The sequence below is a fragment of the Staurois parvus genome, unplaced genomic scaffold (genome assembly GCF_062004578.1).
Source record: "Staurois parvus isolate SC_StPar_1 unplaced genomic scaffold, SC_StPar_1.0 ptg000218l, whole genome shotgun sequence".
NCBI lineage: Eukaryota > Metazoa > Chordata > Amphibia > Anura > Ranidae > Staurois > Staurois parvus.
The window spans coordinates 7,061,492-7,086,707 of NW_028318014.1; the positions used below are offsets into that span (position 1 = coordinate 7,061,492).

The 25,216-nt window shown below is 39.5% G+C and overlaps 1 protein-coding gene across 2 annotated transcripts in view; it reads left to right on the plus strand.

The window, feature by feature from the left end:
* The window catches only part of KIAA0825 (KIAA0825 ortholog), a 515,459-nt gene that overhangs the window by 153,117 nt on the left and 337,126 nt on the right, over positions 1–25,216 (plus strand). For both annotated transcript variants that reach the window (XM_089679161.1, XM_089679162.1), the window contains exon 10: positions 11,762–11,952. In XM_089679161.1, coding sequence (XP_089535287.1) covers positions 11,762–11,952 — 191 coding nt within the window. The remainder of the gene's footprint in view (positions 1–11,761; positions 11,953–25,216) is intronic.

Sequence of the window (25,216 nt, forward strand, 5' to 3'; positions counted from 1 at the left end):
TTACCATCCCCCCCATAGTATGTATGATGCGTGCATAACCTTACATTTATCAACATTAAACCTCATTTAACCTGTCTGTTGCTTAAAATATTTTTTTCCAGCAAGAACTCATCTATGTGGTCTTTTATTAAACTCTCCAGTATCTTCCCAACTATAGAAGTTAAACTAACAGGTCTATAATTACTTGGTAAAGATTTTGATCCCTAAATATTGGCACCACATTGGTCTTACGTCAATCCAGTGGTACTATGCCAGTCATTAAAGAGTCCCTAAAAATTAGAAACAATGGCTTTGAAATGACAGAACTCAATTCTTTAAGAACTCGTGGGTGTATGCCATCCGGTCCAGGTACTCTATTCACCTTTATTCTGTCTAAATATTTCTGGATCATCTGGGGCTGTGTCAATACCATGCCCATTATGGACAAGAGCTCCCCCATGCTCCAGAGCTGAAGAAGATATTTAATAAATTTGCCTTCTCTTTGTCCCCAGTCACCCACTACATTATTTTGTCTTGGTAAAGTTATGAATTTACTATTGTGTGTGTTGTTCTCCATTAGTTATCACTTAGGAACATGTTTCCAATGACTTATTGACAAATGAAAAAGAAAACCTAAATCAGTATTAAACCCTGCCAAAAAATATATATTGTAATTTACCAATCTTTAAATGTGGTGGCTACATTAGTTTTTTTCACCTGGTGATCTGGCCACACTTCCTGTCTTAGGGTGTCTACACTCTGGATACAGGAGTAATGGAAACACCTTTGGGCAGCAGAATTGTCACTATCAGGAAGGGGTAATGTTATATGTGCTAGCAGATTTAGATTAACTTGACTAACATATTAATGCCGAACTCTTGCTGCTGCTTTTTAAGCAGTTACAGCAACCTTGTTTTTTCCTTTTGAGATAAAGCTTTTACATAAATGTATACCATTGTAAGCAACCCTGTCAGTGTTAACTGGTCTCAACCCTCTAACTGCCACTTTTGTTGGACAGCTTGGTTTGCTGAAAGTTGAAAGATAACAGACTTACTGGCCAGATCATCAGGTGAAAATAGGAAAAAAGTATAAAAAAAGAAATTAAATGCAGGCACCACATCTAAGAACTAGTAAGTTGCAATATAAAAATTTGTTTCTTTTGGTTTAATACCGCTTTAAAGCAAATCTGTATTTGACAAAAGTACATCCATCTAAGCATATGTATTGTAAGTAATCAGAAGCCAGTAGTTACAGGTCATAGATAAAAACTTCAGAATGCCTTCATTGTTCTCTGGGTAGTTCCATATATTTCCAGTCTGCATCCCACAGTGCCAAGGCACACACTGCATTGCCCCACAGCAATGCATGGGCCTAGGCGACCATTAATTGGGGGTGTGGCCCAAGAGTTAAAATGAGCATTGGGGTGCAGCAGAAGCAAGGATAGCAATAGTGATCTGCAGTCACAAAATGTAGTATAAGTATACTTCAATTCAGAATTCAGGGCACCTATTTAATTGCAGTATATAAAACACTAAATCAAATAACTGCAAAAAAAAACATTGCAGCTGACATACAAGTGAAAAAGAAGATGGGATAAATTCAGATTTTTACAGTCCTTTAGCATAGAGTTATTGGAAAAACGATATTGAACCTTTTTATAACTTCTCTTCTCCTGTGTATGAGATTTACTTGTATTAGAAATCACAATGGAAATAATGACAAAAACTATACAGGTGCATACTGATGTGTTTATGCTTGTATTAATGGTTTTGTTCTTGTTACTTTCTTATGGAAGGAGTCTGCTAATATTCTGAGCTGTGTGTTTCTGTCCACTGGGTCAAAGCATATTCAGTGGTATCTGATAAGAACTTCAAAACTACTCATGAAAGGAAAACTAAGAAAGGGAGTTCTATTTGACACAAAGGATAATGGAAAAAATGTGGACCCAACTTTTCTAAATCACTATCCAACAGTTTTGTCACTACTCTCATCTCTATGACTCTTCCCCCCTCCCAGTTCAAAGCTCTCTTGCTTCCTTCTCTTGCTAAGTTTAATTACCATTGCTATATATATTTGCTTGTGTTTTGCTTTTCTCCTGCAGAGATTATCTTAATTAACATTTTGCTAACACTTTGTGTATTAGTACTACTTGGACTTTGAAGAAGGGGGTACACCTTGAAAGCTTGTTCTGAAAATGTGGATGTTAGTACAAATACAAAAGTATCACAGGCAGCACTCAGTTGTTTTTGATTGCAGTGCACTAAAACAGCTACAACCACCTCTTCCCCAGATTGCCACTATATTAAAGAGGAAACTACATTCAGCATGTTTACTAGCATTGAAAAGCTCATTACCTCTATCTGCAAAAGCCTTCCCATTGTGCAGCCTGACTTTCCTCAATCTCACTATACCCTTTGGGTACAAAGAGACCTGAAAAATCCTGCAAAACATTCCAGGTTCATAGAATGTGCAGTTTATGACGATTGGAGCCACTAGCTCCAGAGCACCTGTCCAATATAACCACACATTCAAAACCTAAGTTCAGCCCTTACTTTTGGTGCAATGCTTAGACAACCAAAGCCACTGAGTATTCTCCAAAGCACTCTTCACAATGAAAGGGAGCCCTCACACCTAAGGAGGGTCATCTGGTATAGTTTTCCTTTCTCTGGGTCACAGACATCCCATCCCAGACCATCCCAGTGCGTTCAATCGGGGGTTTAAGGGGGACAAAATAGAGTTCAAAACTCTACCAACTCACTGCTTTCTTGATTTCTTAAAATCAATCAACAATTGCTTAACCCAGAAAGTTCTTGTGCCAGTACTACCACAAGACAGGTTCAAAGATGTCAACTCAAATCTGTTCACGCTACCAAAGCCCAATGGGGGTATCCTATTCTGGATTTAAAATCAATCTATGATCTTTGGGTTTCAAAACTTCACTTGGAATCCAAAAGGTCAGTACACGGCATCTGTGGACATCCAAAATGCCTAGCTGCATATTCCCATTTTCCCACCTCATCTGCAGTTCACATTGACAGATGACAACTTCCAGTTTGTTGCACTGCCCTTTGGCCTATCCTCTGCTCTAACATTGTTCACAAAGGTCTTAGCACCTCTGCTTGCCCTTCTCAGAATTCAGAGCATCCAAGTCACGTGTAGATGACCTTCTGAAGGACTCACCTCACTTCCAGATTCATGTCCAGAGGACAATTTTGATGTTCAAGGCTTTTGGCTTGGTGATCAATTTCAACAGATCTGCTCTCCAACCTTTCCTTCACATAGAATACTTGGGTCTGGTTCTGGACACATCCCAAGCAAACGTTTTTCTTTCAGAAAAGAAGGTTTTTTTTTAGAGCAAATGCACAAGAATTGAAATTTAGAAACAGTCTATTCAAGAACATCTTGTCAACCTGGAAAAAGCAGGCTCCATCTCTCAATTTGCCCCTGCTCCTGTTCAACCAAGCAAAGAATTCTTTATCTTGGAGGATCACCACCCCAGACCTAACACTGTTGAAGTTCTTCCTTTTCTACCACTGGAAAGATATCACAATATTTAGGAGTGTCTCAAAGTCTTTCAGGCTGGGAAGGAATGTTCCAATTCCTAACAGTCCAAGGAACATGGTAATTGAGGAACGCCAAGCTCCCCATTAACATCTGGGAAGTCAGGGCAGTCAGGTTGGCCCTGCAGCACTGGGCCCCTCCTTCTAAAGGGGCACCCTATCAGCGTGCAGTCAGACAATGCCACAGTGGTGATCTACATCAACCATCAAGGGGGCAGCAGGCATCTGGTTGCCTTGAAGGAAGTGAACCAGTTCATTTTTTGGACAGAAATTCACTGTCCAGTGATCTCTGCGGTCCACATTCTGAAAGAGGACAACTGGAAAGCAGAATATCTCAGATAACATCACCTGGTTTAAGGAGAGTGGGCACTCCATCCAGATGTCTTCAATCTGAAATGTCAAAAACAAGGGAATTCCAGATGTAGACATCCTAGCCTCTTGATTTAACAGCAAGCTACAGTACCTCTCTCTGTTGCAAGAACCAGAGATACATCCTCAAGTGCCTTCTTAATCCCCTAGTCAGGCCTTCCCTCCAGTGAGAATTCTACCACGCCTGCTGAAGAAAATGGAGCAAGAGAGCAAAATGGTGATTCTGATTGCACCAAACTCACCCAGAAGAACCTGGTACACATACATACTCAGACTTCTAGCAGATAACCCCTGGCCACTTTCCAACACCCAGATCGGCTATCTCAAGGGCCTATATTCGATCCTGCATCTTCGTCTCCGTCTTTGACAGCATAGATGTGGAAACCCAGATATTAAAGAATAGAGGGGTTTCTGAGCCTGTGATTCCTTATTAAAAGAAAAGCCTCTTCAAGGAAGATGTATTTTCACACCTGGAAATACTTTTTTTCCTGGTGTGAAAACAGGCAGTGTAAACCAAGAGGTTACTTTGTATCTTGCATCCTGCCCTTCTTACAAACAGGTCTTGACCAAAAATTATCCTTAAGTATTCATAGCTTGAGCCTTGGGCTTATCTTTTCTTTTTCATAGGCCTCTGACATCGCTCACCCTTGTAAGAACATTTCTTCAAGCTGTATCACATATAAAGCCCCCTTGCAGCACCCTGTGCTTCCTTGGGTTCTCCACTTGATTCTTTGCCCTGCAGAAACCATTCTTTGAACCTATCAGGGATAGCCACATAGAAGATCTGTCTTGCAAAGCAGCCCCTTTGGTCGCTGTCATGTCAGATTCCCTGTTTGTCCTGTTCTTGGGACCTCCCAAGGGTCACCCTGTCATAAGGTCTACCACTGCACAATGGATACGAAATGTGACTGTGAGAGCTTACATACTTAAAGTTAAATCTGCTGCTGCAATTTTACACAGCCATTTCACCAAATTGGTGGGAGTTTCTTGGGCATTTCGGTATTAAGCCTTTCCAGTTGTGTTAGGTCACCACCTGGTCTTCTGTTCATACTTTTTCAAAGTTTTACCATGTGGATGTCCAATCTTCTAATGCAGCTTTTGCCTGCAAGTTTATCACAGAGGCTTTTTGAGGTTAGGTTTACTGACCCTAGTTGTTTAGGTCTGTTGGCAGTTCTGTTTGACTCATTGTTGCCTTCCTATTTATTGTTTAGGGATATCCCATGACCTATAAATATGTTGCCTGTGTCCTGTACTATATGGTTAAGATAAGAGGAATTTTGACTTGCTTGTAAATTCCATATCTTAGTACAGTACAGGCCACCCTCCCTTCTATTTTTTGTTTTACTCTCTATTGCTTGCTACAATAACAGAAAACTCAGGGAGTGGAATAGGGCGAGGTGTCTTGGGGGCATGTCTTCTAAAGCTTTGCAAGTGTCCACTCACCTGAAGGTACAAACTTTTAACCCATGGTTTATAAATACTCTGCCTGTGTTTTTTACTGTATTCCAATATATGATATTTACAGGTAAGACAAAATTTTACTAGCAAGGTAGGCTGCAGGTGCATGATCTACAGTTGCTTATCCATTCCAGAACTAAATTAAATTGATCTGCACTACCGCCATTGCTCTAAAATCTTTGTTTTATTAGATTGACCACAGTAAAATCATCACAGATACAAAGGTTGATGCGTTTCGGCTTTACAAGCCTTGGTCATAACCCATACAGTGACATGGAACATGGAAAATGCAGATATATGGTGGGTAGGACAAGGCTCCACCCATTAATTGGCCAATCAAGCACATAATGACGGAAAACGACAACAGCTGAAGAAGACAGCCCACATCATGTCCAAACCACCATAATAAGTGAACACTGAACAAACAAGTTCATACATATCAATACATTTAAAGAAAAAAAGGAACATTTGACATTGTATATGTAGCTCAGAGGGCAGAGGGGGAGAGAAAATTAAAAAAATGCTCTCTTTCTCTCTCTCTTTTAAAGATGAAATGCTCACCAACAGTGAAAAAGTATTTGTTGTAAGAACCATGGGAAAGAAGAATTAGTAATTCTTAAAATTTGCTCATTTGAATCAACATCATATTTAGTTGTTATCACTTTAGAGTTGAAAAAAACTTCTACCGAGGAAGCATTAAGGCTGCCATTGTTGACTTCTTCTAAAAATACTGTATTCCTGTCTGTCATTCAGATCTAGTGGCTTTAGAACTTTCTAAGTCACTGAATCAGAACATGTAGTTCTTACTCCAATTTGACTTGCTTTCTTAAGCTAGTCATATACTGATTAAAACCGGATGAATTTCAGTCGGTGTGTCGCCGTCCCCATTGACAGAAGTCGATCGTTTGATGGAATTATGTTGAAAGGACATGCTGGAAAATGTTTCTTGGTCAGCAGCAGCCGCACTGCAACTGTACACATTAGATTCATAACTGATGCACCCCACCATTTTCCTAGATAATATAACTGATCGTTGATTTATTGCTGGCTGAGGCAGTTTACCTGAGAGGAAAGACAAGTCTTTTAAAATAGCATAGACCTCCCATCACTGTTCACTTTGTGTATGAAGGACCACAAAATTGTACATACCTTACAATAGGCTCAATTGAGAAGGTTTTAACACTAGGTTAAGTATTTTTATAGTCGTGTGACTGTAATTTTAAAATTTTATTTGGTTCATCTGAATATCGCTGTCACTTTTTTTAAAAACAAGTATCTGTATCCTGGTGTGTTAGCTTTGTGACTTGTTTATTAAAGAGGAATCAGTATGCTAGTTTTAGGTAATCTTTTTGGTTAATTTAGTAAAGGAAAATAGATTGTGCACTTTGCAAGTGGAGTTGCACTTATTTTTCACAGAGCTTAGTAAATTTGGTACAGCTTCACTTTGTAAACAATACCAAATCAGGTGCAAGGAAAGTAAAAAAAAAACAGCATTTTTGCTTGTACATGCTTTGACATGATTGGATGATCCACATTTGAATACATGTACAAATCTCTGGGAAAATCAAGTGCAACTGCTCTTGCACAGTCTATTTGCCTTCAGTAAATCCACCTCTTTGTGTTTTAATCCAAAAGCAGTAAGAAATTATCTTATAAGGGGATTAATCTTTCATCCGAATGTCTAGAAGAGAACTGTGTAAGACAGTCTTTAATGCTCCACAGCAGCCAAATTCAAAGTTAAATTTTTCTGATGTAATTTTTTAATGCAGATTTCAAACTGATTTGTTGATATAAGGCAATGTGAGGTGCCTGAGTCACTTCTTACCTTGATAAATAAGGCCTACTATTTTTCTAATTTAATAACTGACACAGCAGAGTGCATCGTTGATCAATTCCAAACTACACTGCCTTTTTGAACGTTCCCAAGAACACATAATTATTCAAATATTTTTTCAAGAGTTACAGGCCTTTGGAACTAATGATGTGGATATATATATAAAAATCAGGACAACTGGCCATGTGTAATTAGTGAAATGCAAGGCTGTATTTTTGCAGACTAACAGAACTTGAAGACCGCACGTGTTATAATAAATACAGGTCACTGTGACCTGTCATAATATATCCAAGCAAAATTCATAAGCATTGCAGTCTGAAACAGATAAATGGTAAGGAAATAACTATCTCAGTAATAGGGCTTGCATGTTTGATCATGAGCTGCGGAGTAAACCTAGAGCTGAATAAAATCTAAAATCTTTATTGATGAATCTCTGTTCATATTAGAATGCATTATTCTCAGCATAATAGCATGGGCTGATTTTATTTAAGAAGTCCCGGAAATTACACTAATCTTCTGATCTGGTCAGGAAGAAATGAGGTCATCTTAATCTATTAGAACATCTGCCAATTCCTCATAAAGTCGTAAAAATCAGTTTTAGCGTATGTAATAGGTGAAACGTCTTGACACATCTTAAAAATGTTCTGTGGCCTGTGCTCCCACATGAATACATATTTATGTGAGTGAAGTTGTGTGCTTAATTTTATTCCTCTGCCCTTTCATAATACACTGGAAGAAGTTCATAAAAGTCCATTAGTAATGCTAATGAATCTACACAAATGTGGTTGCCTGAACAACTCAAATAATGTTTCTGTTAAAAAGGCATCACCGGGTCAAGTTTAACAGTTGTGCACCCACATCTTGCTAGCTTTTTTCTTCCTTCATTTTATGAAGCCCAAAATTTCAGATAAGAAATAGAACAACTTCCGTAATCTAGGGTATAATAAATCAGTAACAATAAAATTATAAAATTAGAATAGAGATGGGAAGGCAGAATGAAGCAAGATAATATTTCTGTGTGGAAACTCTAGATAATAAGAATGTTTTCGAACAGTGACTTTTTTCTTTAGATTCTTACCTAGTATGCCAATCTAGGTGTCGCTAAGGCAAGGTTCAAGCTAGTGCAGCTGTGATCCAATTTTTAGTATGATTTTGCAGTGCGTTTTTGATGCAGATGTGTTTTTTGAAGGAGACTATACAAAACTCTGCCAAAAACAAATTAAGAATGCATGTATTTGAGATTTACATGCGTTTTTGGTGCATTTACACTGAAAGCACAAAATTGGGCTGCATAACACCAAATTGGCACCTATATCTCCCCCAAAGTTGTATCACAGTTGCGTTGCATTGATGTGAACTAGCAAAGGAGAATGTCACCAGCACACCGAGGATCACCACTATGGGTCCAAAAGTTTTAATGAACAATCACAAAGTTACAGCAAGGCAGCATTATGGAGTCTCACAGGACCTCTTCATCACATGCCTGTTGAAGGGGTCCTGCGAGACTCCGAAACGTTGCCTTGCTGTAACTATGTGATCATTCATTAAAACTTTTGGACCCATATTGGTGATCCTCGGTGTGCTGGTGACACTCTCCCTTGCTGATTCTGTTTGGTTCCAACCGACAATCGCTGCAGCACCCACTTATACACACAGCTATTTTTTCAATGCAGGAACGTGTGCATTTGGATGGTACACTTGCATTGATGTGAATTGGCACCTTTGAAATCAAAGGGATTTCTATTGTCATGCAATTTTGTGTGTTCCAAGTCACATCTGAAATCACACTATTGTGAGTCAGGCCTAAATGTCTGTCTAGTAATAGCAGTTTGAAATATATTGATGCAACTTAGAAGAAAGTCAAATGCACATCAAAAGGAGACTAATTTCAGGTCAGATGCAACTGTTATTGAACTCTGAATTATTTGAGAAGTGTCTCATATGGATATCTTAATCATACAGTACAGGACACAGGCAACATATTCATACACCATGGGTCCAGGTGAATGAACACTGACAAGCTTTTGAGGGCACCCCCCCCCCCCCGTTCAGATGCCTAGCCTATAACCCTACCCCACTCCATGAATCCCCAGTTTTTTGTTAGTGTCTGAAGGTGATGGACCTATTTACCTTTGCAGAGAAATCGGCTTTACTAGTTTACTATTTTCCTCAAATTCTTCAGTCAGCACTTCACTGTGTTCTAATGCCTACACCGAAGTAGTGTATCCAGATTGGTACAACCTCTGTAAAACCTTTGGAGTGATACCCAAATTTCACGTTGTGGGTATGGCCTGTAATGTTGCTTCAGACATTGGATCCTGCTCTGGCATGCAACTTGGCATTTAGTGCAATGCGTTGAGTCAGCTGCAGGTTGCTATACAGGTTCAGGGCCGTGGTCCATCGCTATGGAACCAGTACCTGAAGACGCATTCGAGGGCATGTCCACAATGACAGGCAAAGCCTGGACTTTATATATAGTCCAGTGTTGTGGACAGGTAGGGTTACCATGTATCTCTGACCATTACTGTAAAGCTTGGCAATGTTTGGAATGTATTCACTTCACGTTGCATATTTCTCAAACTTGAAACTAAATTTTAACCACTCAGAGCTCAGTCTCAGGTGGATGACCAGGTAATACAGCATACCGCTGGCCACATGATTTAACGCCACTTCCACCCAGATTATAGGGTACTCAGGTGCTTCCTCCCACTTTTTTTGCCAAGAGCTTTTGTTACAGAAAGGACACGCTTACCATATTTCCTGCACTACTCTCTGTGAGTACTCCCAGGTAAATACCCTCACTTATAGCAATGGCACAGTCCAGGCAGAATGGAGCCAAATCAAAATCACAGATGAACATTCACTCTGCCAAAGGCCTGCAAACTGCCAGTGATGTGTCCTTGCAACAGAGCAAGATGCGGTTTACATCTGATTCTAGCTCTATTTCAGGCTCACAACATGTGGTCTACCTGACAAAAGCAGAATTTTCTCCATTTTATGCACAATTCCTTGAACAGATAATGGTCTTACTACATCTTTAATTGTAAAGGGCTCAAAAATGCCATGCCTCTTCTACTCCTTTTTCTCAACCTGAAACATATTCCAAAATGCAAGTCCTAGAGGGCGCTGATACAGAAAGGATTAAAGATAAAATTGAGGTAGTATTGAAGAAAGCTGCAAAAGCTTTTTCTTTCCCAGATAGCCATTATGTTGAGGAGGGAGCTTCAGGCAATATGCTTGGTAATGTTGAAAAGCTCTTTGCTGCTGTCCGCAAAGGCCTTGGCATTGTGCAATCTGACTTTTCTCCATCTCAGAGGGATGTAGCATTTAGGGCGGAGCGCTCCTCAATCAGGAAGTAGGTGGATTTTAAAGGGAATCGGTGGTATTTGATGTTGTACATATCACTGAGGAAATGTTGTGTATCTAATAACACATTGTGAATGGACTTTCTTCAATACTATCATTTTCATGTGTGTTTTGTAAATTTTATGGGGGTTATCACTGTCTTTATATGTTGTATATTCTTAGTCCACACTCACACACAAATTAATGTATGTATTAATTGTTCCAGCTTAAATGGATTCAAACTAAATAAGTGTCCAGCAATACTAAAAAATATATAAATATATGTAATAGTTGCTTCACCATAGATGGAATAGCAGTACAGAAAGTGTAATATATGATGATGATGTATGAACATTTAATGTAGGGAGAAGCATACACACCACCACTGCTTTATATCATACTTCAAACAATTCCCCAAACAACATTAACAGCATTAAACGGAAGCTGGATGGGTGAGAACCACCAGCTCTGAGAGAAGCCATCTTAGCCGACTTAGCCCCACATTCAGCTCAGCATTTCAATAGCAGCAATCTCCACAGAATCCCTGGTTTGACCTGCAGCCATTGGCCATTGGAATGCAGTTGTAGAGAGGGAGCTTGTGTAGAATATCTTGCAATTATAAAAGCTCTTTGTTAAGCAGTAAATGAACAAAAAACAAAAAAACAAAAATGACAGCATATTATTAGTGTTGATTGTCACAATAGACGGTTGGTTTGTGCATTTTTTTAAGAAATGAACAAGTCTGCTTTTTAGATATATTTTGTGAACACCACATGGGTTTACTTTAGGCTTTTATAGTACAAAAATAAAATATTAGTTATCAGTGGAATGTCATTTCAAAACAGGGTTGCTATGTACACTAAAAGGTCTATTAATAAATGTTTTTCGCTCCAGACTTGCACAGCTGTCACTCAAGATTTGAATATTTATCTAATTTGATTCAGTCCTAAAAATGTGTGAATCCTAGGTGAAAGTCGTGTGAAACTATTTACAAATAGGCCTTTGTGTTCATTTGCTTTAATATTGAGCTTGACTGATAGGTGGCATTGAACAAGTTGTTTCTAAATACATTATAATATGGCATTTCTGTATTTATCATTGCTTTTCTTTTCTTTTTTCAAAATGGAAGCGCTTAAAAGATAACTAGATTGGATAAAAGACAAAATGCACTTCAATTTTAGCATAATGTCCTTATTTTTTACTTTTTTATTTTTAGGGAGAGCGATGTTCATTTTCCATTCAGATGTGGCATTATTTCTGCTGTGGACTTCGTCATGATTTATGGACTATTGTTTCACCAGTTAGTGCACAGAAGATCCTTTCTGAAGTCCTGGAGCAGACTTTGGCTTTGCTGACGTTTAGATACTGCCAGGCTCACCCTAGCTACAAGCGAGCATCACAGATAAGGTATTGGCTACATTGCACTGAATTGTAATTAGGATATGGAGCTTATCTAAAGCTAGTAAATAGCATTGGTAGTGCAGGTAAATGACTTATTTTACATGGATTTTATCTGAAGAAGAAGCTTAGAAAGTATTTCCAGAAGGGGAAATCATGTTGCACGAGATGCCCTAAATTTGGCTATAAGCTCTGTGCAGACATAATGAGAAACGCAGTGAGACAATCACAACAGGTTTGGTTTTTCAGGTTGTTGTGCAAATTAGCAAAATGATGCCAGAATACCACAGTTGCAATTTACATTTCAATCTTTTACTTTTTTTTTTTCATTTAAATTTCAGGCAGCTTTAGAAACTTAAAGCAGTTGTAGATTGAAATGGAAAAATTAAAAGAAGATTTAAAGAAAAGCAGGGCATATATGGGTACCTAACTCACCATATATTTTTACTGTTAAATAGGTTGTCCAACTCCCCCCTCCTGACCCCAATAGACATAATCATATTCCACCTCCCTTGTTACTCACCATGCACATATAATTAATCCATAAATGTCTTTTATACAGTAATCACAGAAAAGCATAACATCTAATGCCAGTATAAGGACAGTATGTGAAACCAACAATAAGCATCATTGTTGTTACATGATTGGAAGGGGAAGCTTAAAGTGAAACTAACACTTTGTTTTTTCCTAATAACAAACATGTCTATACTAACCTGCTCTGTTGAAAAGTCTTGTACAGAGCAGCCACAATCCTCTTCTTTTTGCCGGCGCTCCTGGCTCCTTCCCCTCAAGCAGTGCCCCCAGGGAAAGCTTCGCACACTGGGGCCACTGCTACATGCTCGTCCCTGAGCTGTTGCTTTATCCCCGCTCTCTCCTCATTGGCTTACTGGCTGTGATTGACAGAAACGAGAGCCAATGGGTTCCCGCTGTTGTCTCAGCCAATGAGGAGGAAGAGTACTCAGACAGCAGAGGCTGTCAAGAACATCACTGGACCAGAGGGGGCTCAGGAAATGATTGGGGTGGTCTAGGGGGGGCCACTGCACACAAGGTTTTTTACCTTCATGTATAGGATACACAGAGGTTAAAAACCTTGAGCCTTTAGAACCGCTTTAAATTTTCAATGCCTTTCTTAGTCTAGCATCCAATTTTTCAGGTGTTGTGCAGAGGTGTTAGTGTATGGGACCCGGGGCTCTCGGTGAGACCAGCACAAAGACAGATACACTAATATATGGCTCCACGGAAGAAAAAACCTAGTCCAGTGGACCACATATTTGCGTATGCTCGGCTCCAAGGGGTTATATTATGTCACATTACAGAAAAGCTAATTATAGATGTAAGTGCAACATTCCCCAGTGTTGGTTTATACAACCAGTATGTTCATAGATTATTTTATTCTAATTGAAATTTTTATGCAATTCATAGGAAAGGTTTTTCTGATGGAACAAAATAGTCCTGCAAGTATTCAGAGTGTTCTTCTTTTTGTTGCCTGAGGTTTCATTATTGGTGCCTTCCTCTAGTGCTACCCTTTGCTATATCTATAGAATGTTGTGCTCTACTTATCTATAGGAAGAGCAGGACTATATGCCTTTATATGCACTGAAAGTTAAGTGCAGTGATGCTGGTAATGCATCTCAGCATACTTTCTCCACTGCGTATACACACAAAAAGCATGTCTTTCACTGCAACTAGAACAGTGCCACTTGAGCATGATAGAAACAGGACTTACAACTATAGCACATTGTAGAAACGCCTGCTAGCTCTCAGCATGAGAGAATAGAACAAAGCACCAAGCTGGTCTGAAAGTAACTTACAGTATCTCCCAGAAGTGAGTACACCCCTCACATTTTTGTAAATATTTTATTATATCTTTTCATGTGACAACACAGAAGAAATGACCCTTTGCTACAATGTAAAGTAGTGAGTGTACAGCTTGTATAACAGTGTGAATTTGCTGTCTCCTGAAAATAACTCAACACACAGCCATTAATGTCTAAACCGCTGGCAACAAAAGTGAGTACATCCCGAAGTGAAAATGTCCAAATTGGCCCCAATTAGCCATTTTCCCTCCCTGGTGGCATGTGACTTGTTAGTGTTACAAGGTCTCAGGTGTGAATGGAGAGCAGGTGTGTTAAATTTGGTGTTATCGCTCTCACTCTCATACTGGTCACTGGAAGTTCAACATGGCAAAGAACTCTCTGAGGATCTGAAAAAAAAGAATTGTTGTTCTACATAGAGATGACCTAGGCTATAAGAAGATTGCAAAGACCCTGAAACTGAGCTGCAGAACGGTGGCCAAGACCATACAGTGGTTTAACAGGACAGGTTCCACCGAGAACAGGCCTCGGCATGATCAACCAAAGAGGTTGAGTGCACGTGCTCAGCGTCCTATCCAGAGGTTGTCTTTGGGAAATAGATGTATGAGTGCTGCCAGCATTGCTTCAGAGGTTGAAGGGGTGGGGGGGTCAGCCTGTCAGTGCTCAGAACATAATCCGCACAGTGCATCAAATTGGTCTGCATGGCTGTCGTCCTAGAAGGAAGCCTCTTCTAAAGATGATGCACAAGAAATCCTGCAAACAATTTGCTGAAGACAAGCAGACTAAGGACATGGATTACTGGAACCATGTCCTGTAGTCGGAGACTGGGCCGCAGGGCAGTATTCCAACATGATAACGACCCCAAACACCCCTCCAAGACGATCACTGCCTTGCTAAAGAAGCTGAGGGTAAAAGTAATGGACTGGCCAAGCATGTCTCCAGACCTAAACCCTATTGAGCATCTGTGGGGCATCCTCAAACGGAAGGTGGAGGAGCGCAAGGTCTCTAACATCCACCAGCTCCGTGATGTCGTCATGGAGGTGTGGAAGATAACTCAGTGGTAACCTGTGAAGCTCTGGTGAACTCCATGCCCAAGAGGTTTAAGGCAGTGCTGGAAAATGATGGTGGCCAAACAAAATATTGACACTTTCACTGAGCATGTGCACTCAACTTCTTTGGTCGACCATGGCGAGGACTGTTCTGAGTGCAACCTGTCCTGTTAAACCACTGCATGGTCTTGGACACCATGCTGCAGCTCAGTTTCAGGGTCTTGGCAATCTTCTTATAGCCTAGGCCATCTTTATGTAGAGCAATAATTCTTTTTTTCAGATCCTCAGAGAGTTCTTTGCCATGAGGTGCCATGTTGAACTTCCAGTGACCAGTATGAGAGTGAGAGCGATTACACCAAATTTAACACACCTGCCCCCTATTCACACCTGAGACCTTTTAACACTAACGAGTCACATGACACTGAGTAGGAAAAATGGCTAAATGGGCACAATTTGGACTTTTTCACTTAGGGGTGTACTCACTTTTGTTGCCAACGGTTTAGACATTAATGGCTGTGTTTTGAGTTATTTTGAGGGGACAGCAAATTTACGCTGTTATACAAGCTGTACACTCACTACTTTACATTGTAGCAAAGGGTCATTTCTTCTGTGTTGTCACATGAAAAGATATAATAAAATATTTACAAAAATGTGGGGGTGTACTCACTTCTGTGAGATACTGTATGTACAGGAGTAAAAACTAACAATATATTACTTATCAATTTTTTTGTTTACTGCAGCACCATGATAATTTATAGTATATATTTTTGTTGAGTTTTCAAATATAACTTGGGTCCAACTGGGCATTGCAAGTAGAGGTAACATGCAGGGCACAACATCCATGTAACAGTTTCAGCGTGTGCATAATAGCTTAGAGCACAGAAAACAGAATAGTTGCAGAAAAGTAAACAATTGTGGAATAGTCAAATTAATGTCTTATGGTTAGTAAAGAGATCTCCCCTGAAAAGTGCCCCTCCATTTAGAATATCTGAAAATGTTATAGTATTAAGGCTAGATGAGCTGGAGTCTTACATTAGGGGAGATTTAATTTCAATTGATAAGTTTGCTTTTGAAATCCTTAGCCTGTTTGTTTTAACTTGTTTATTGTTCCTACATGTTTGATATACGTGCAACTGATAATTACAGAAATCCATCCTATGGACAAAGAGAATTGCACTCTTGTTAGCACTAGGTGACACTGTTGCTTTAATGCATATAATCTTTAAGAAGGATTTCTGTCACTTATACCCTGCTTTACTGAGGATTTAGCCAGGGCATTTTATAAGCAATACTGCAGATGAGCAGTTCTTCAGCAGATCTCTATCCTTTACACTCTGAATAAATGCATAGAATTTCGCTTTGGATTAATGTACATTGAATGTTCAGGGACAGAGAAGGGGATTAAATGTGCTGTTTTAATAGGATAGGAAACCTATATGATTATTATTCTTTATCCAATATAATTAATTTAAGAGTCTGAATAATTTTGCAAAGCTTTGTTGACATTTTAACTGTTTGCACTAAATTGCCATTCTTGTCTTTGTCCTATATTTATACTGAATGATATATTTGGCCTTACATTGCTGATCATCAATTATGTAACTGTGTTCTGTATCAGAGTGGATTCCATGCTTGGATTTACTTATCTGCCTTCTTGACCAATAGGTCATACCTTCTGATTTAGACATTGTTCATAACTAAAATGAAACTATGGGAAAAATAAAAATGTAACATTTTATGTGGTCTGCCTCTAGCATTAACAGCAGGTTAGTTTTTGGATTCCTCCTGTTACATAGTTTTATTACCTGTTCATCCTGCCAGTAGATCTTGCAATTTGCTACTTCCTTTAGTGCCAGTTCACATATATGCGGATTGGATGTGGTTTGAACATTGCTTCCTATGGTGCCTGTTTACATATGTCCGGTGCACTGGCGGTGCGGATTCAGTGGGGTTTAAAAAAGAGTCATGTTCGATTTCTGAGCAGTGCCTTCAGGTTCAGGTGCGGATTACAGACTATTGACTTCTATGGGAACTGTTTCTAAACTGCATATGTGTGAACAGGAGAAGATCCTGAGCTAATCCTGTCCTGAACCTGATGTAAATCTGACATGAACCGCTGAACAACTATTGTACCAATTAGCTGTGAAACCTGAGCTTCAGTCCACATTGCACATGTGTGAATCAGCTCTTAAAAAGGTCCCAGCACTGTTTTTCAAGGAAATCTTCCAGCAGTGTTGTTACCCTGCACAGGGTAGTCATATATGGATTTTAAGTAGGTTTTGTTATATCTTAGGGGCACGTCTTCCTCTATACAGCCAGCCCTATGCATAATTGACTCCTTTGGGTTTTTTTCTGGTAACAAAATAATCTGGGGTATTACTTTTACTGCCATTCAATCCCTCAACTGCACCTGCTGATACCAATACTCCCTTACACTGGGCTACCAAATGTAAATATCTAGGGGCTAAAGTGCAGAACAATACCTCTCAATATGTTGTGGATAACCCTAGGCCCCTGCTTTGACACCTCACCCTAAAATATGTGGCATGGATACCACTCCTGCTACACCCAGTGGGACACATACATTTTTATAAAATTATATTTCTATTAAAGTTTCTTTATCTTTCTTAGCAAACCCCTATCCTTGTACCCATCCAAAACTTATATATTTTTTAAAATTAATTTTCAAGTAGGATCTAGAACAATAGAAAATGTCCAGCATACAAGCCTTATTTAAGTTACAACTCCCAAGATCTTTTTTAAAAAATTGATAAAGCTATCTCCACCTTTAAGTGGACCGGAAAGACTCTTAGACTTACAAAGGCTACCTTGCAGCTACTTTTCACTAAAGGGGGGCTAGCAGTTCCCAGCTTGATGACTTATTAGTGCACAGCCATTCTAGTTATGATGCATTGTTGGTTTGTGCTCAATCTTCTGATAACCCAGAAGCTTCATTTTTGGAATCCTACTCAGCGCTGAGCAAGCTGGCCTTTTGAGGCCCCATCTTCAGGCCTGCTGTTACTACTTCAATGAAAAACACTCTTTCGTTCTGGAGAAGGGCTAGGGAAGAATATAGGAAACTACACCCCCCCTCCTCCCCCACATCCATAATATAATAGACCCACAAATATGCGCCAAATATGGTATAAAGACATTGAAATACCTAACACTTTTTTTTTATTACTGCAACTGATACACTGCTGACATTCCTAAGTTAAACTATTCCAGAAATGAAAGTGTAACATTCTGGCCTTACCTGACCTTACAACTACAGTGCGCTTGCAAAAATATCTCCCATGTATGATCTCAGTCAGAGATAGATTCATAAAATGTAAATGCGTTGTGTGGTCACAGCATACATTTGATAACATTAGTATTGTAATAGCAATACAAACAATATTTATTAATCGCCATCCAATATAGGTGACTTGAAAAATCTCCTTTAATGCTGTGAATGCTGCCTGTCTGCTGGCCATCTCTTTCCACAACTTCTTGGATTTCTTGCATTCTTTGCAGCTTCTCCTCTCCTGTTTACTTTTGATTTCTAAGGACTACATATCCCCTGGCACCTTACCTACCAGCAGTGATTCCTGTACTGACTCTACCCCCTGAAACACTCTCTGCACCTCTGTATTTCAGAAGGCAGGCTCTGTGAAATGGCAGAGCCTAAACACAGGACATAGTAAATATGTGTCACAGAATTCCAGGAAGTGAATGTGTGTGTAATCTTCACAAAGTAAGTTTACAAACGTCAAGAACACTCAGATTAATAGGAGTACAATGTAGGAATTAATATATGATTTTACATTTTGACTATAGATATGCTATAGGTTTCTTCACCAAGCTTACTACACCCCACAAACACTTTCCACCATATAACAGACAATTGGAGAAATGTGTCAAGTGTGCCTTTGTTCATGTGGCATGGATGTCCTCAGCTCCTGATCTTTTGGAGGAAAGTGGTAGATACTATAAACAATTCTATGCCAAACTTAAAGTCCTCCTACGCAAGAAGTTATCTACCCCTCCCACAATGCATTTGTGGAGAGCAGCAATCAACAACGGCCTACCTCTTTATAAACGTACTTATTTCAGCATGGAACTGTGCCAAAATGTATTAAAATATGGGCAAATCTGATTGATGTGCAGGGTGTAAGTGTCTACCTTTGCATTGTAATTCTTTTTTTTGTGACAGATGACCCAGAATATGTATGAGAGACATGTCCATAATTTGGGTACCCACTGCAGTACGCTTTTGCTTTCCTCTGGAACTGTGGCTCCCATCCCCTTGTCCATCCTCCAATTCTTGTCTCCTCTTGTCCTTCTTATACCTCTCTCGCAACCCCCTACCCACAAACCACTCATAGTCCATACCTTTTTTTTTACAGGTAATGTCTACTATGTACCAATGTGATATAGTTTACAGATGTCTACTGTAAATGTTTTCTGTACCACTTCCTGGTAAACTAATGCTAATTTATGTGCCATGCTGTGCCATGCTGTGCTTTAATGATATCACATCCAACAACGCCAATATCAAACCCGCTCTGCAGGCCAGAGTACTTGGTGTCATTCTGGACTCCAACCTATCCTTCCAGCCCCAAGTCCAATCTTTAACAAACTCGTGCAGACTCCACCTCCGCAACATCGCCAAAATTCGCACGTTCCTAACCCCAGAAACCACTAAACAGCTCATCCACTCCCTCATCATATCACGACTCGACTACTGCAACTCCCTCCTCACTGGCCTGCCTCGCCGCTGGCTATCCCCGCTTCAGTCGATCCTGAATACGGCTGCCAGACTCATTCACCTTTCCAAACGCTCCGTTTCCGCCACCCCCCTCTGCCAATCCCTCCACTGGCTTCCGATTGCGCAACGGATCAAATTTAAAATCCTAACACTGACGTACAAAGCTGTCCACCATACTGCCCCGAACTACATCACTGACCTAATATCCAAGTACCGCCCAGCACGCACACTCCGCTCCTCACAAGACCTCCTTCTCTCTAGCTCCCTGGTCTCCTCCTCCCATGCCCGCCTCCAGGACTTCTCCAGGGTGTCACCCATCCTCTGGAACTCCCTGCCCCAACCCATCAGATTATCACCTACTCTCCTCTCCTTTAGGCGCACCCTGAAAACCCATCTCTTCAGGGAAGCCTACCTCACCCCCTGCTAACTTGCTGACCTCCTCCACTCTTCCTACCACTCCATCCCCCACAGCTATCTCCTCCTGTACCACTATCCCATCCCTTCTAGATTGTAAGCTCGAAAGAGCAGGGCCCTCGATCCCCTCATGTTTTGCATTGTATTGGTATTGTTCTGTCACATGTTCTGTCCCCCTTTGTAATGTACAGCGCTGAGTGAACTATTGGCGCTTTATAAATACTGTATAATAATAATATAATAATAATAAAACTCTCAATAAACATACATGTTAAAAAGTAAGTGACAAACAAATTAAAGTGGAACTAAACCTACAAGAAAAAATAGCAAACAGGCAGGTTCTAGTATGTCTCTTCTGCAAAAAAACACACAGCTCGGAATACATTTCAGAGTGAATGACCCCTGTATACATGCATGGGAGTCAAATCATCCCCAAATCTGCCAGTCAAGACAGCTGAAGACCCAGAACCTGGAAAAAGTCAGGGAGAGAACATTCTCTCCCTGACATCTCTCTCCCAGGACCCGGCAAGAGATCTAATGGATGTTACATCACTGGAATAGAGGCAGGTATTGCTGGATATTGTTTAACTAGTTTAAGAAACTTGACATGCTACACATGCCCCCCAAAAATGTCATTATAGTACATAGGATGTGTGTAGAGTGCCCAGTCCTTGTATCCGGCTTCTTGAATTCCCCTCTACTCCTCAGCAATTCTCGGCTCTGTTTAATCAAAACTGGGGTTGCTGTGCACACAGCTCTGGCAGCTGCTGCTCTCAAAAAAGAAAGCTGTCTGACTCTGTGTTTATTATCAGCACGGTTTAGACAGGATAGGAAATACAAAGATACATAGTAACACTGTTAATTTGTATCTATTCTGTTTCATTCATCTGCAGATCAAAGAAATTAACTTCAATCTGAAGTTGATGTTAGTTAAAGCAATCTGACAAGTTAAAACAAAAGTTTTTTAGGTTTCTTTTATTAACATATATTTACACATTTCACATTTAAAAACACAAAATGTAAAAAAAAAAAAAGTTTGTTAATAACTTTGCAATGCTTTGTACCAGAATCATAATTTTACTGTCATTTGAAACAACAAATTACAGAATAAAATGTACACTCTTTATCTACAGTAACACTATTTTTACATCAAAACTTGGAAAAAAGTTTGTGTTTTGTTTAGTTTTGTTACTTTTTATTGTCTAAGGATTGTGAAAATAAAAAAACAACATTTTTGCAAGACAATATCATGAAAAGAAAGCCTTGTTTGACTTTAACCACTTGCCCTCCACAAGATTTATCCCCCCCCCCCCCGACCAGGCCATTTTTTGCGATACAGTACAGTGTTACTTTAACTGACAATTGCGCTGTCATGCAACGCTTTGCATAAATTAAATTTATCCTTTTTTCCCATAGATAGAGCTTTCTTTCGGTGGTATTTGAACAGTTGCGGTTTTTTATGTTTTTACGCTATAAACAAAAAAAGACAGACAATTTTGAAAAAAAACCAATATTTTTGACTTTTTGCTATAAAACATATCCAATAAAAAAATTTAAAATATCTAATTTCTTCATAAATTTATGCCAAAATGTATTCTGCTACATGTCTTTGCTAAAAAAAAAATCCCAATATGTGTAAATTAATTGGTTTACATGAAAGTTATAATGTCTACAAATGGTGGAATTTTTTTTTTTTTATACTAGTAATGACAGCAATCAGCGACTTATAGCGGTACTGCAGTAGGCATTCTGACACTGGGTAGGAACTAACTCTGACATCCCCAGTGACACTAATACAGTGATCAGTGCTAATAAAGAGCACTGACACTGTGCTAATGACACCTGGCAGGAAGTGGTTAACATCTGGGGCGATCAAAGGCTTAACTGTGTGCTGTGTGTTTTACTAGGGAGACATGCTGTTTTGTATCTCTCTGCTGTGCAGAGAGATACAAAACGGCATGTCCATGCTGACTGCAGAGAGACCTGTGTTGTTTACACACAGGTATCTCCCCTGTCAGGTTTCCCCTATGATCGCCAAGTGCCAGTTGGGAATTGTTGGCTGGGACCTGATGATTGACATCTGTAGCTGCCAATAGTGGTGCGCCCCCTACCTGGATATGCAAATCACGTATACAGTGCTCAGCATAAATGAGTACACCCCAACAGATTTGTCAGAAAACCTTTTCTTTCCTTTCAGAATCAACATTTTCTATGGGACGCTATACTACAAAATACTCCCACAAATGCGGGCCATTGATTGCAAACAAGATTTGTTAATTTGCACACACAAAAAAGTATTTTTCCTAACAAATTCATTCAAGACCATGTTGCAAAAATGAATACACCCCAATGAAAGTCTTAGAAGCAAAGCTAAATTTTAGACAGCAAATTCCTAATTAACAAGATCTTAACTACAGGTGAGTCTAATCACTCATTAAACAGGTCTCCAGCAAATAGTTTAATATAAAAGGGCGTTACATAACAAAGAAAACCCCTTTTCATTTCATGCTGTCAGCAATGGCACCACATGGAAGAGAAATGTCACAAGGCCTGAGAAAGAAAATCATTTCTTTACACAAGAAAGCTGAAGGCTACAAGAAGTTCAGCAAAGCTTTACTTATCAGTCAGAATACTGTAGCAAAAGTGATAAAAAAATTTAACAAAGATGGAACTGCAACCATCTCACAGAGACGTCCAGGCCATGCACAGAAGTTAACACCTCGACAGGAGCATCTTCTGATGAGAAGGGTTGAAGAAAATCGCCATGCAAGTTCACTGCAGTTAGCTAAAGAAGGAGAGAGCCAAACTGAGGTGATTGTTTCCCATGACACAATACAACGTACACTGTAGAGGAATGGCATGCATGGCTGTTGTCCACAAAGGAAGCATCTCCTAAAGCCCATGCACAAAAAGCCCGCCTAGAATTTGCCAGAGCCCATGCTGAAAATAAAGAAGACTACTAGAACTGTACTCTGGAGTGATGACACCAAGATAAATGTTTTTAGAACTAGTGACTTCAAAACTGTGTGACATCACAAAGGTGAGCAGTACAAAGAAAAATGCATGGTGCCTACCATGAAACATGGTGGTGGCAGTGTTCTTCTGTGTGGCTGCATGAGTTCTGCTGGTGTCGGGGAGCAGCATTTCTATGATGGTATCAAGAATTCACAGATATACTGCTCTACATTGAAAGAAAAGATGCTATGATCTCTCTCTGCCTTTGGTCGTCGTGCACTTTTCCAACATGACAATGATCCAAAATACATATCTAAGGCCACTGTTGCATTTCTGAAGAAGAACAGGGTGAAAGTGATTCAGTGGCCAAGTATGTCTCCTTATCTGAACCCAATTAAACACCTATGGGGAATTCTGAAGAGACAAGTTAAGCATCACTCTCCAGTCTCTAAAAGAGATTGTTCTTGAAGAATGGAAAAAGATCAATGTTCCAATATGTCGCCAACTTATTTATTTCCTGCCTAGAAGACTTGGTGCTGTCCTTACAAATTATGGAGGTCATGCAAAATACTAGATGGAGTCGTTTTTGTTGTGGGGTGTATTCATTTTTGCACCAAGTAATTTGAGTAAAACTGAAGATTTTGTAATCTAAGTTATATTATTAACCTCACTTTCATGTAATGAGCTAAACAAATGTTCTCATTTTGGAAATTGTTCTTGTTTTCATTGAGATATTGATTCAAATCTTACTTTTCAAAAGGGTTGTACTGATTTATGCTGAGTACTGTATATACATGATTTTGAGCAGCCCTGCCATCCTGTAGCAGTACTTATGCTATAGGGAAAAGGGTAAGTGGTTAAAAAACAATATGTTTTACCTTGTTACCTTAAGTAATGACAAAATTATTGCTGATAAAACAGGTCCATAGCAGAATTGTAAAAATTGCGTTGGTCCATGGGGGTGTGTATGGGTGTGAGAAGGGAAGTGGTTAAGAAATATCTGCTGTTTGTTTACATGAGTTGTCTGGCAGGCTTGTCAGTAGAGACTAAGATGAAATTAGCTGTGATTTCAGTGCATTATGCAGGCCATGGGTCGAATTCCAAAAAATTTGTCAATCAAAAATGAAAAAATTAGTGCATTTTGTAATCCAATGGTGCCACCATTGAGTTCGAAATTCAACCAACCAAGCTTTCAATTTCACCTCATGCTGTTACAGAAAAGAAATTTTGTGTCTGGGAATCTTCTTTTCTTTCCAGGTCACAGCTGATGCACATTTCTTTTTCGATTATATTTCTCGCACTATTCTCCTGTCATTGATTAGAAATTTGTTATTTTTTCGAAAATTTTCAACATGCCTGGTCAATTAAATTCGATGGCCGTATGTCAATCGGTTCTTGCTCCGGCCCCACTAATAGTCAGAATTTGAATGATAATTCAAAATGAATTTTTTTCATGGAAAAACATTCAGAATTCAACCCATGTGTGGCCGACATATTTTGTGAATTTGGAGACAAATTTCTCCAAAATGTCTAAAGGTACAGTGCTTAATCAGTGCTTGTTTTTAAGTGCTTTTAATGCTTGTTTAAAATACATAAATACATTATGTTCACAATTTGGGCACAGGTTCACTTTAAACTTGGAGTACAATGGTGGGGCAACAGCTAAGGAATTATGTATGTAAGTATCAGTGACAGACCCAACCAGGACAGTGGCTTTTTGAGGGGACTAGGGGCTAGCTTTTTACCCACTGATTATGGCCCATGGAGAGAGCAGATCATTCTCTAATGATGGAAAACAACATGATGAACAATGAGAGTGAGGCTTGGATTAATTCTCTACATAAAGACAATAACTCTTCCCTTCTGGATTGGATGGAAAGGTGTAATATTAATCTTGTATAGTTTAATGGTCAGAGGAATAATGGTGGCCCTCCTGCAGACTGGGTTGGAGAAGCTCTTCTATGTGGGACAGAAATGTTTATCAACAATCTCCCTCAAGTAATCTATGAAGATAAATTAATTCCTCTTTTTCAAACTGTTGGAATATTGTATGAGTTTTTATTTATGATGAACAGATTATACAAGTGAAAGCAAAACCTGACAGACAGCATGTGTAATGGACTTTGTGTATTCAGGGATGGGCTTGTTGCCGGTGTGTCTGGGGTGAGCTCCCTGATTAATCAAAGCATTGCCTGAGTGCTTGACTGTTGATTGACTTACTGTTAATTAGTTCACTGTTGGCTGTACTTTTTACCGTTTGCATTGTTTATGATAATGTGATCAAGCTCTTA